This window comes from Podarcis filfolensis, assembly GCF_964270895.1.
Source record: "Podarcis filfolensis genome assembly, chromosome: 5".
NCBI classification, from domain to species: Eukaryota; Metazoa; Chordata; class Lepidosauria; order Squamata; family Lacertidae; genus Podarcis; species Podarcis filfolensis.
Genome location: NC_139608.1, coordinates 24177379 through 24191194, shown reverse-complemented (window position 1 = coordinate 24191194; position 13816 = coordinate 24177379). Strand labels below are relative to the sequence as shown.

General features: G+C 42.0%; 1 protein-coding gene across 1 annotated transcript; it reads right to left on the bottom strand.

The window, feature by feature from the left end:
• Nucleotides 1-2548: 2548 nt before the first annotated feature.
• Nucleotides 2549-12994, bottom strand: COMMD2 (COMM domain containing 2). The gene is made up of 5 exons (XM_083613598.1): nt 12587-12994; nt 9852-9929; nt 7643-7725; nt 5776-5949; nt 2549-3072 (listed from the first exon to the last, which is right to left on the bottom strand). The coding sequence occupies exons 1-5, from the start codon at nt 12651-12653 to the stop codon at nt 2875-2877; spliced, it is 600 nt and encodes a 199-aa protein (XP_083469724.1). The 5' UTR covers nt 12654-12994; the 3' UTR covers nt 2549-2874.
• Nucleotides 12995-13816: the final 822 nt, after the last annotated feature.

Sequence of the window (13816 nt, the reverse complement as noted above, 5' to 3'; positions counted from 1 at the left end):
ATCTTGGACGGAAATCCAGCGGGGTTATGACTAATACATCGGGCAAAGGAAGCGTGCCACCGCTTCCTGCGGGACTCTCCCTAATAAGGAATCGTACAAAGGGGGGAGAGGGGGAGGGGATACCGTGCAGAAAACCAGTTCGCCCCTGTCGCTCGTTTGGGGGCGGCCTCGCCTTTATCAGACTGGCCGAAACTACCATTAAATACTTCCCTGAAGCCACTTAGCCGCTTTTTCTCAGATATTCAGTGGGACTTTCATATGCAAAAAGGAGTTTGAGCACAGCTCAGGGTTAGGCTCTGACAGATCCTGCATTGAGAGTCGCATCGCAAACGGCATGGTAGGAATGTGTTCGTCCCCCCGTGTCCCCCACCCCCACCCGTTGCAGGTTCCCACAGGTGCCTGGTGACTGTGAAATGAAGAGATATGTAGAGGGTTTCTATAGCTCGTCAGTGCTGATGCTTCGATTGGGAGCCTCTCCCCTTCTTTCCCCTGCCCCTTGCAGAGATACTGCCGTGCTTAATCAGTCCATTGGATTTCATCTACTAAAACTGTAATCCTAACCCCATTTACTTGGGAGTAAACGCCATTGAATTAAATAGGGCATTGAATGGTTAAGATTGTGCCTTTTAAAAACTGCAATGGTAAGCACTCTCTCAAGTCCAAAATAGCTGTGTTGGCCCATGAAACATATTCTTTTATTTATTTGACTCAAGTCTCTCATGTTACCTGTGGTGCTGGTCTTGACACAAAGAGCAAAGTCATGCAACCCACAATACACAGTATAATGCAGTACAGCTTCTGCTTATTTTCCTCTAGAGCTCTTGCATATTACAGTGGTACCTCGGGTTACAGACGCTTCAGGTTACAGACTCCGCTAACCGAGAAATAGTACCTCAGGTTAAGAACTTTGCTTCAGGATGAGAACAGAAATCGTGCGGCGGCAGCAGCAGCAGTGGGAGGCCCCATTAGCTAAAGTGGTGCTTCAGGTTAAGAACAGTTTCAGGTTAAGAACGGACCTCTGGAACGAATTACGTAAGTACTTAACCCGAGGTACCATTGAGTTGAGGATATCCATAGCTAACAAATAGAAACTGCACTGCTTCTTTGCTTTCTGTCCCGAGCAACGTTGCATAGAAAAATCTTGTGGCCTGCCCTCAGCCAATCAAAACAGTAGAACTAACTTTTCTCCCCAAGAAAAGGATTGCTGTAACTACCCATTTCCTGAGAACTTTGTCAACCCTTCTGGTTTCTATCCTTCTGGGTTCAGGCACTGTTTTGGGATAGAAACCAGCCTTAGCCTTCAGGAGTGGGCTGTGTATGACCTTGTAGCTCTTACTTGATCTCTTGGGAATGTTTAATACCACTGGCCATGCAGGGCCAGATTAAGACCTTTAGAGGCTGTAAGCACCTAAAAGATTTTGGTGCCCCCATATATATCTAAGTAAAAATATAAACAATAATAAACCGTAAAATTAACTTTTGTTTTTAGAAATTAAACAAAACCTATAGCAAGATGGGAAATGATCTTTATTTTGTGTATACCTCCACTTTATTTAATTTTTTTTTGTGTGGGGGGAGAATTCTCCCAATTTGTCTAAATGCATAGTCTTTGATCAGATCCTCAAAACAAATCTTATGTAACACATCTGCTTCTATACTTAATAGAGTTAAGGCATCCAGCCTGCCTTGTTGCATAGTTGTTCTGTTGGGGTTTTCAATATACCTCAACTGAGAAAATGAATACTCTGCCGAGCAATTTGTGATTATTAATGTTAAAAAAAATACGAAAGCAAATTTCTACATTTTGTTGTGTTCCCAAGTTCAAGGTATATCATTAATCTCTATTTTTAGTATTTTTAGTATTAATATCTTAGTATTATTTTTATTATTACAATTGTATGCAATTGTATGTATGCAATTTTTCCATTTATTATGGGAGCCTTTATTTGTGGAGCCTGGTTTAGCTGTGCCATATGGTCCATGGTAAATCCGGCAATGGAAAACTTCTGTACCTTCCCTAGATGCCCTAAGCACATGCTTATCTTGCTTAATGGTTAATCCAGCCCTGTGACCATAGTATCCTCCTGAACAATCTGTGCAAGTTGGTGGCACTTTTTTTGTTAAGTGCTTTGATTCATAACAATGCATTTCCCTGTACATGTGAGCAGTCCCAGTTGCCTTGCCCGTGTGCTTCCATGAATAGCGTAGTGTTTGTACCATAGATAAAGCTAGCAAATCCCACACCGCAATATTTTTCGGTATAGTGATATTTTTTCAGGTTTCCAGTTGCAATGTTATGTTATCCAAGGGCATCCTTCTCAAGTCAGCTCACGCACAGGAGGTGACATCCTGTATGAACCAAACATGGTTGCTTATTTCAAACACAACAACAATTTTGACCATAGGTTGGTGCTATTTCCTTTTGCGTAGTAACATCAGCCAGCACTTAGGGGATGGACAATTTCTCCTCTGTATGAGTAGCGGCTGGCCCCAAAATAAAAAAAAGTAATTACAAGAAATTAGCCTGAATACAAATACATATAAAATATTACTGTATATGTTTCTTTATTCAGATCAGAAAAGACAAGAAGGAAAAATGTTTGGTCATTATACCAATAAGCTGTACAGCACATTATGCAAAAGGCAGCTGTACATAAAATTAGAAAAGGTCACATGTTCAAATAGTATTGATGTCTGGTTAGATTATGATGATTATTCTAACTTGCATCTGACATTATTACTAGATTAGCACCCAAGCAAATTCAGCCCTTAAATGCAGTCTCAAGAACTTGGCTGAGGAAAAGCTTTTGACTGGTCCAGACGCACTGTTGTTTGGCGACACTGGTTTCCATAAGTTTACTGAGATGGCAAATACTACTTGATGTTACGCACTATTCGTCTACAATGATTTGTTTTCATTTCTCCCAAAGCTTGTTCCAGTTGCTGAATCAGGTGAAGCAACGTCGCAGGGTCGGTCTGTAATATTTGAGTAGTTTGGTTTCCATTCTGTGTAAGGTGGAGCTTCAGAGTCACAATAGGCTTAATTTGCTGTCTCAGACTTCTGCTAGCAAGCTATGTAAATAGTGAGGTGAGGAAAAGAAAACTCAGTAAGATTTAAAACGAAGAGATGTGCTAAGAATAAAGGTAAAGGTAAAGGTACCCCTGCCCGTACGGGCCAGTCTTGCCAGACTCTAGGGTTGTGCGCTCATCTCACTCTATAGGCCGGGAGCCAGCGCTGTCCGCAGACACTTCCGGGTCACGTGGCCAGCGTGACAAGCTGCATCTAGCGAGCCAGCGCAGCACACGGAACGCCGTTTACCTTCCCGCTGGTAAGCGGTCCCTATTTATCTACTTGCACCCGGGGGTGCTTTCGAACTGCTAGGTTGGCAGGCGCTGGGACTGAACGACGGGAGCGCACCCCGCCGCAGGGATTCGAACCGCTGACCATACGATCGGCAAGTCCTAGGCGCTGAGGTTTTACCCGCAGCGCCACCTGTGTCCCATGTGCTAAGAATAGCCATTAACAAAAGCATTCTAATTCTCAGCATTCATAATTCAACAAGGAAATGTAGATATATTTTACAGTGTGTACCTACTACATTAAGATATCCACCCCTTGATTCAGAAGGACAATTGGATATACTGGGTTAAGAACTAAAATAAGAACCAAACACTATTATCTTCATTGTTGTAATTTTGGCCTTTTAACGTAAGAGTATAACAAAACCCATGAACAATCAAATGTATCTTAAAAATAAATTTAAAATACCAACAATTTTGATTCCTAACTCACCTTTACTTTAACAGTTGTGGCCTAGTTTTGGAGTTCCCCAAGTGTAAGGGAAATACTGGAGAAATAAATCAGGGTCTTATATTCCTATAAACATTACATGGGATAATGTTTCAACTGAGCCACTTTTGCAAAGTCAAATTCTTAAATGCCAAGGCAGCCAGGTAAATAGAACTTCCATAACAGCTGGTGGCAAAGCACTGAACCTAACTGCTGAAAAGACACTTCTGTGTCTAGAAGAAAATCAGTGCTAGGTTGTAGACCCAAGGTACAGTGGTGAAGAAATCCCTTTTGCCCAAGCTAATGGAATTTATAAACTGAGATCTAGAAATCTCTGTTTAATGCTACTAGTTGCATGCATTTTCTAATCCCAGTGGCAGAAGATGCGGTAGTAAATAGGCAAAGGTGTTAAGTTTTTTATAAACAAATTTTAGCCAAAAGCAGCATATTTATCGAGCAAAGCCAGGGGCAGCTGAAATTGCTGAAAGTAAATAAGCTTTGCCTACATTGAAGACTTCCTTCTATATTGTAATGTTTCTAGAAATATAAGATCCTGATTTACTTCCCCAGTACTTTCCTTATATTTGGGGAATTCAGATTAATTTTATGTTTCAATTTTCATGGCAGACTCCAACCCCATGCTTACTGAAAATATAGTCAAGTTCCTTGCTGTAGCCATCAAAACTAGGCCACAAAGAGAGGATGAATTTTGAGTCAAATTGCCTGCATTTTAAAAATATTACTTTTTGATTGTTCATGGATTTTGTAACACTCTTATTTTAAAAGGCACAACTGGTGTACATGCAAATAGTCTCCCACCCCACTGCAGCTGTCTTGATAACCCAATGCTGTATCTGAAGTTTATGGTCTGTAGACCAAATAAACTAACCCGGGGGGGGGGGGGAATTCCAGGATCTAGTGTTATTTTTTGAGCTTGACTAACCACATGAAATGCTCCCTATTAGGCCTCTTCTGGTGTGGGAGGAAAAAGATGAAATGGATGTACATTTCAAAAACAGATCAGTGCCTTTGGTTGGCAATTTCTGGCTTAAGACTAAACTCAGCCCAGGGAAGGTTGGAACACGGATCACTAAAGATGTGCTCCCCTCACCTACCTGGCCAGCTACAGTTGCCACAGGTTCATAATAGGCTGCATACTAGCATGGACTCAGTAACATAAAGGAGGTGGGAAGGAGGATATGGAAGATGAGAAGATTTGAGGAAAATCACAAGCCCTTTCATAGGGTTGGGGGACTTGTTTGAGAGGGTGGGAACCTTCTTGCTTTTACTGACCTTATGTAAGATATTCTGGAAGATTTTCAGCTAAAGTGCAGGGTAAAATGCTTAAGGTGGTAGTGAACATTTAAGGTGTGTGTGTGTCTGCACACCTATGTGCTTGCACATGTATGCGAGTCACCCTTGCACTCAGCTCACAAATGGCTTTCCACACAATTGGTTTGCTGATTTTTATTATACAGACTAGTTTGCATACTTGACCTCTTACTGGCTCTGTTAAAGTTGACATTTTTCCTCGTTTCTTAATTCTGTTTTAATTTTTTTTGTTAAGCTACATTTTCAATAGCTTATTAAATTTTCAATTTTTTTAATGGCAAATTTTAGCAACAAGCTGCTGCTTTCAAAATCAATGTTCCAGTTCCATAAAATGTCAATACAATTGTCTGTAACCAGACAGAACACTGGCGTACTGTCAGAGCTAGTTCTGATACAGAGATGGGAAATTCTGTCTTAATATTAAAGTACAGCTTCAAAGTACATGGAAACCTAAGTAGGCTGCGTTGTGTTGGTAAATCACTGGGCAACTAACTGTGCAGGTCGCTTTCTACTGTTCTATTATGAATAACTGTATGCAAAAATGTGTATGAATAATACTACTGCTACCGCTGTAATTTTGAAACCATTGCCTTTAGCAGTTTGTGTCATGCCAAATGTAAACAGCACTATAAACTAAAGATTTTCACCCTTACCTGCACATCTAGTCTCCATTCAAGACTGTGATAACTAGGCAGCTTCGGTGCTAGTTCAGTAAGAATACTTCTGATCTCCTTCCTATTGTCAAGATACAGCTGAAGCAATACGGCATTCAATTCTTCAGAGAATCCTAGTACAAGTATAGAGTCTTGGAAATCTATCTCCGATATCTAAAAATTAAAAATAGAATGTTTGAGTTCCCGATTGCTTCTATTACTGTTTTACTTACAAACATAGGAAACTCCCATATAGTGAGTTGCACCATTGGTCCATCTGCCTCCAGATTGCCTACACTGTCTGGCAGCAGCTCACCAGGGTTCAGGCAGGAGTAGCCTTTTCCCAGCCCTGCTTGGAAATGCCTGGGATTAAGCCTGCATGCAAAACAGATGCTATGCCACTGAGCGATGGCCCTTCCTCTGCCCACAGTCTTTGTAAATTGGTGTAAGGATTGCATTTCCAACTGTGAAATAGGCGTGAAAGGAAATCATTTAGTAAGAATTGATTAACTGCAGTCTATTAATACCAAATAGAAAAAGGAAGCAGAGGCCAACATAGAAAGTAATTCTCAACATTCATAATGCAACACCATTTACAGAAATATTGGGCGGTATCCAATTGAAGCATATTCTAAGGTTATTTATGTCCATTGAATGCAGGGTGGATAAAAATCAATGATTTTTTAAAAAATCAGATTTTTTAAAATTTAAATCGGATTTTTAAAATAAAATGCTTTTGGAGGAAAAATCTTTCTAAAGATAGTTTTCTATTTAAGTTACATTTTGGTCCAAAGGCTATTCATCAGGAAATAAGGATTTGTTTTAAGTTTTTTATGTGTGCTAAAACTCAATTTTTTTAAAAAAAAACAATTTAACCACATCAGTTAACAAACATGGATACATATGCTATAATGTTAATTGTTTTAGTTAAATAAATTGTATAAATTGTTATTAAGGATATGATTATTTTTCTGCTTCCAATAAAGTACAGCAGAAAAGTTGTCCAAATATAAACAATAATTTCATAATTACCTGTCTTTGTATTTCTAATAGTATAACCAAATAAGTAATTTTTGATATAACTGTAAAAGCTACGCTGAAAATTTATCATTCCAAAAATGAAACCTTCATCTGGTTGTAAATATTAAGTTTATACTAGCAAGAATGAGTCTTTCTGTAAAAAAATAATTTAAATAAAGTCTTACTGACTAGTGATTTAAATCATGATTTAAATCGATTTGATTTAAATCAAATCCACCCTGTCTGAACGGCTCTATTCTATATCTAACACTGGATATTACCCATAGTTTAACATGTGTACATGCCCTCCTATTCCAAATGTGTATATGGTGCATCTCATTTATGACATCCATGGTCAGATGATCATTTTGATACACTGGGCAGAAACTAGAATAAAAACTAAACCTAATCATACAGAAGAAACCAACTGAATTTTTCAGATTTAATCCCCTTAATATACGTAAAATTTTATAAAATGGCTTTTATCTTTTTGAAAGCTGGTATCCAAAGTAGCACTAAGTCTTGGTCCTGTCAGTGTTTCTTTCTCTCACCGCCTCCACCCAACATCAGTAGAAATCAGCAGGTGAAGTTTTCACAATGTGGAGATAAGCATTAACGCCTGCTAAGAAGTAGCAGAAGGGGCTGATATAAAAGAAGTTGGGAACACTATATGGAGGATGCAGCAAAATAGGAGTTTTTCCGAGCCTTCACCTAAAACACCACATCTTGTAACTGTGACCTTTATTTACCGCCCCCCCCCGCCACTGCCCCCAACCCACATATCCAAGAAAGTAAGAAGTTCAAAGCATCTGCCTAGCTCACTAAGAGCACTGTGAGTTACACTTACCATGAGTTTTGAGCTCTCAGTGAGAAGGTATGTTAATCCTTCTACACCATGCTGAATTGTTTCACTACTAACATTAAGTTTTCCTGAAAAACGAAATGAGAAAACATCAAACAGGGATCTGATCCAATATAATATACATGCAAATAAATCTCAAATAAAAATAGGTTGCAAATCGAAGCACACTTAGTCTGCATATCCCTGTACTATATATGGTATATAATAATGGAAAGTAGAGGCAAAAAGAGGCCTCTAGCTTAGAATATTCCATGACGATTATGGGAGATCAGAGGCCTTAGTAAATAGTGCTTGTATTCTAGACTTAACTAATCTTTGATGCATTTTTACTACAGCTGCTGTCTCTTCAGAATCTATTGGGGGGGGGAAATGTAAACAAGCATCATCTTAACAAATATTTGAGAAAAACAATATAGACCCAGGACTATATGTTCAGAAAAGTAAATGACACAGTGCTCCAAGGACTGTGCCACTTAAGAATGCCACTTGGAGACAGCATACAGTGGTGCCTCGCAAGACGAAATTAATTCGTTCCGCAAGTTTTTTCTTCTTGCGAGTTTTTCGTCTTGCGAAGCATGGTTTCCCATAGGAATGCATTGAAAATCAATTAATGCGTTCCTATGGAGACCGCTTGCCAGGCTGGCGGTGCGGAGAAGGGCTTTTCTCCCCACCGCAAGCCTTCAGGACAGGTACGGGAACAGAGGGGAAGGCGCGCAGCGCTTCTCCTCTGTTCCCGGGGCTTGCGGTGGGAGGAGGGTTTTTCCTCCCCACTGCCAACATTCAGAACAGCATTCTGAATGTTGGCAGTGGGAAGGAAAACCCTCCTCCCACCACAAGTCTTCAGGACAGCCATCCGAAGGCTGGAGCGGGGAGAAGGTCTCTCCGCCCCACCGCCAGCCTTCGGAGGAGCCTTCCGAAGGCTGGCGGCGGGAGGAGGTCTCTCCGCCCCACCGCCAGCCTTCGGAGCAGTCTTCTGAAGGCTGGCGGTGGGGCGGAGAGACCTCCTCCCGCCGCCAGCCTTCAGAGCAGCCTTCCGAAAGCTGGCGGCGGGAGGAGGTCTCTCCGCCCCACCGCCAGCCTTCGGAGGAGGTCCGAGGACAGTGGGGAAGACGTGCTGCGCTTCCCCGCTGTCCTGGAGATTTCCCTATGGGCTTTCGTCTTGCGAAGGAAGCCCATAGGGAAATTCGTTTTGCGAAGCGCCTCCAAAACGGAAAACCCTTTCGTCTAGCGGGTTTTTCGTCTTGCGAGGCGTTCGTCTTGCGGGGCACCACTGTAATTCCATGTTTCCCTCTGTCAAAATTCCACACCTGTGGAAAACTTGTGTCTGGGAGAAGGAGTCTAAAAGAAAAAAAATTCACATAGAAGCATTCAAACATGCCACTATTCCTCCTCTACATTCTCATGGCAAACAGTGCTAGGACGGCACCATTTGTTTTCTAAAGGCCCAGATCAACTTGTACATCAGCAACCCGCAAACGGTTGCATCTGCACCAATGAAAGCTCAGCTCAGTTCATTTCAGTTGAGCTTACACAGGTACTACAGCCTGACAAATCTGCAGGGAATTATTTCAATTTTGTTGCTGCTTTGTAATAACTGGAGGAAGCTATAGGTGTCATCATGTTCCATTCAAATCAAAGATGATGATTTATTTGACTCCAAAAAATTCTTAATCAGTAAGCCCTCAACAAGGCAGATTGCTTTCTGAAGTGCTTCTCACCTGCCTCATTTTAACATCACTCCAGGAAGGGATTTTGACTGCCCATCTGTCAACCATGTGACATCATAATGACACAGTGTAATTGACAGGTGGGTGGCCCTGCTCGCCTTTCAAATTTGGTCACTGAGGCTGATGCTGATAAGGATCTGGCCCATGGAGCCAAAAAGATTCCCCATCCCTGCTTTAAACAAACCACAATGTCAGGCATGGCTAAAGCAGTACGCTATTCCCCTCCTGGTTTATATACATGCTCTTACCATGGGAGGAGTGAAGCAAGTGTCATTAGGAGGAACGCACACGGTTTGGTTAACTGATTCAAGTACCTTAGTTTACCTTTGTGTGAAAACACAGCTATTCTTGGTCCAATTTTTGCTGGACCAACATTGTTATCTCTGAATTGGACAGATGTCTAGCAGTGTATTGATTCAAGGCCCTTGGAAAATACTGCCCTTCAACCACACTTCTCAAATTCTTACTTGCTGCTCCTTCGTAGATTTTTGGGTTTGTGCCTTTTCTTAGGAACTCCAGCGCAATACGGCCAAATTCATTGACAACTGAAAAGAAAGAAGATTTGTTTGCAGAATTCATTGACAACTGAAAAGAAAAAAAGATTTGTTTGCAGCACCAGGAAACTAGATGATGGCTTGGTTGTAGAAAACCAGACTTCATTAGGAGTAGCTCAACTTAATACGGCTTATCTCAGCCTACTGTAAATTGTGAATCCATTTTTTTAATTTCCACAGGGCAGTTTTTATGGTAGTAAAAGTCAGCAGGAATGGGCACAGTACTAAAGCGTGCATCCTAAATTTCTGATCCTTGTGAATGTAAAGAAATGCATTTTTTGTTATTACAGTTGTGAGATTTCCATTGTGTAGCAGCTAAGGATTGATGGTTTTACCTATATTTGGATAATTTTATTATGTGTTTTTAATCTCTATTTTAAAAATTAGTATTTTACAATATTTTATGTAAACCACTTATTTATTTATTTATTGGCACATAGGTTTTGCTTACTAAAAATATATAAATACCTAGTTGCTGTTACAGGGGACATGGGGCTGCTGAAGACCCCCATCTCTAAATATTTGCCTGAGAACATATGATGTCACCACGTTCGACATCTCCCCACTACCAGGCAGGAGGAGCTAGTGAATTGTGGCAGGGAAATACCAAGTGAGATGATGTCTCAGCATGTTTTAACAGGGAGATACATGCCAGTGACAGGCACACCTGCCTGCCCAATAACGTCTAGTTAAGAATCTGAGAATGTGAACTGAGAAGTTACTAACTGAAATGTTACCTCTGCTCTATGAATGTGGGGGTCACAGCCCAGCTGTGTGTTTGCTGCCTTGGGCTTCCTCCACAACATGGAGCGTAATAATAAAGACCTATGTTATAGGGCTACTGTAAATACTACTAAGATAAAGTATGTGAAGCACTTAGAAAGCTCCAAAGTCCTACTTAAATATTTACTATTAAAAGCTGTAGCTAATCATAAGCTCACACAGAAAATGCATAAAGCAAACATATAGAGGTGGGGAGGAAGCGAGTCTCAGCTCCACGCAGGCCCAAACCTGAAACATCTTGTAAAGTGAACAAATCAGTGCTGATTTCTATTACATACAACTTCAGTACTGTAGGGGAAATGAAGCTAGATTTATTGTGCAAACTGTATCAGTTTGGTATAACTACACTTAAGTGCTATATAGGACAACAGAGGCGAATTTAGGGAAGCATGACCAGTTTCCCACAGTTGGTGATGAACCAAGAGGGTACCACAATGATATAATCGGGACGCGGGTGGCACTGTGGTCTAAACCACTGAGCTTCTTGGGCTTGCCGATCAGAAGGTTGGCGGTTACCTTTGCCACAATGATGCCACAGAGGGCGAGAGATGGGGGGGGGGGACGCCGAATTTTGGCATCACCCAGGATGCCACTAAAATTTGAAAGACCAAAGTCCGCCACTGAGGATAATAATGCAATGCCAACCATGTCTTCTAAGACGGCAAATCCCACCGAATTCAATGGCCTGAACTCAGCCCAGCGCTTTGGAGTGAGGCTCTCCCAAGAGAGATTCTTCTCTCAACCTTGCAGCGTTGGCTGAAAACTTTTCCCATGCCAACCATTCAAGAAAAGCATTTTCAGTCATGGCAGGCTACCTGCTTTAATTTCTTTAAGTGGTTTTTACAGTGTGCGTGTTTGTGTATGCATGCAGTTGACCTACACAAATATTTTTAAATAAATAAATAAAATGATAATGATAATTTATTTATACCCTGCCCACCTGGGTGGGTTTCCCCAGCCACTCTGGGTGGCTTCCAACAAAATATTAAACTTTCAACTCAACTGCATGTTAATAGCACGTCTAAAAATGAATGTCAGGTAGTCAACATTCACAAAATGCTGAACACCGATTAAAATATACATATTACTGAAAGTTACAACTTCACTATGAGGCAGGCATGTATGTTTTCTCTCTTACTTGTATAGCACCATCAAAATTACAGTCTCATTTGTTTAAAACTACACTGAAGAACAATAAAAAGTAGCCAATGGTAAAATACTGCTTTAACTTAAAGGTCTCTCTAAATAAACAAAAATAAAAGTTAAAACTACCCTCTCTCTTCTTTTTCCCTCTTCATGTTTGCAATGTTTATAAGTACTGTACGTTTTCTTCTACAATAAGATTATTGAACTGTCCGATATTTAGTGGCACAAGTAAAAAATAAAATAAACCGAACAGCAAATAAATTAAAAAGCATAGGCCAACCACTGGACATAAAGCTTCAGACATTGGGAACAATTCGCCAAGCACAGTCGCCGGGGTTAGGGCTGCAGCGTTTTATCCACTATCAAATTCGATGTAATTTGGCGTTGGTTTGTTAAAAATTTGGAAAACTATTAAGTATTATTTGCCACCACCACCCCTAAAAAGAAAGAAAAGCACTGCAGCTTTTCTCCCCTAATCTCGAAGAGTTGGGTTTTTTTACTTTTTAGGGTTCGATCCCCTAAACGCTTGCCTGGGAGCAAATCCCGTTGAACGAAACGGGGCTTAACACCGACAGGGCAATCCTGACCCGTGTCTAACTCACGTCAGAAGCAAGCCCCGTCGACTTCGGTGGGATGTGTCACTAGGTAAATGCGCACATCCCAAAAAAAGGGGGTAGGTTTGGGCTGAAATCCTAACCCGATGGTCTTTTAGCTCGTACCTGAGCTCTCCACCTGGAGAAGGAAGCCCAGGTGCTCCTTATGCTCCTCCGACAGGACCAGCAACATCTTCCGCAGCTTGGCGCCCCCCGCCGACCGAAACCGACGCCGACCGTAACCCCGGCGCCGCTGCTGCGCGTCAGGCGGAAGCTTCCCCCGCAGCCACTGCGGCCCCTCAGCCAAAGCCGTCCGGTCGGGAATCAACTCCCGCGCCGAAGCGTTCCGCCTCCTGATTCTGTCCCCACGCAGTACTGTACTTCAATCCGTCCCCTTGCGGGGCGTTTGGGAATCGCTAGGCGGTTGTCAGGCGGCCTTCGGCTGACAGCTACCTTAATTGCATTCTTTAAGGCATAAGCTTTCGTGGAGGTCGCTTCACCAGACGCATGAAGCAGTAGAGAGATGCCTGCTGTGAGTAACACGTGAATATGGGCGTAGCCAGGATTTATGTTGCGCGCGGGGGGGGGGGACCTCAGGTATGCATTTTTTTATTAACTTGATTTTGGGTGCTGTTATGTACTGAGTTGAATAGGATCCAAAATGCAGCAGTCTGATTGGTCCTAGAACAATAGGAGCCAAAATGCAGCAGTCTGATTGGTCCTAGAACAATAGGATCCAGAATGCCGCAGTCTGATTGGTCCTAGAACAATAGGCTCCAGAATGCAGCAGTCTGATTGGTCCACAGGAGCCACCCAATCCAGCTCCAGGTGGAAGTGAATCCACAACCTGATTGGCCTACAGGAGAATCCCGGAACTAGCCAATCACACGGGGCCCATTGTGTAAATAATGTATATAAAGCAGACATTCTGGGGGAACTTCCATTCCTCCTCACCACTATGAGCTGAATAAAGAGCATGAAATCCATTCTCGACTCTGAGCATATTTCAGGTGCCCCCCTGCACTCCCTTGGCTATGCCTATGCATCTGAAGAGGATTTGGGGCCCCCTCTAGAACAGGGTTTCCCAAACTTGGGTCTCCAGCTGTTTTTGGACTACAGGTTTGGGAAACCCTGCTCTAGAATGGCCGTGGTGGTGGTTTTTCACAGGTGCATTCTGCAACATACAGTTGATGCAGTAGTGGTGCATTAAGAGGTGGATTTATAGTGGACCACACATCATTCCCCTTTATAAGTTGTTCTGTGATACATCTGCAGTGTTGCTGCACTGCTGCCTTCTGAAGAGCAACGAACGTGGGGCAAACACCCTGCCCTGGACATTTGTGGCATAGAAAGTTG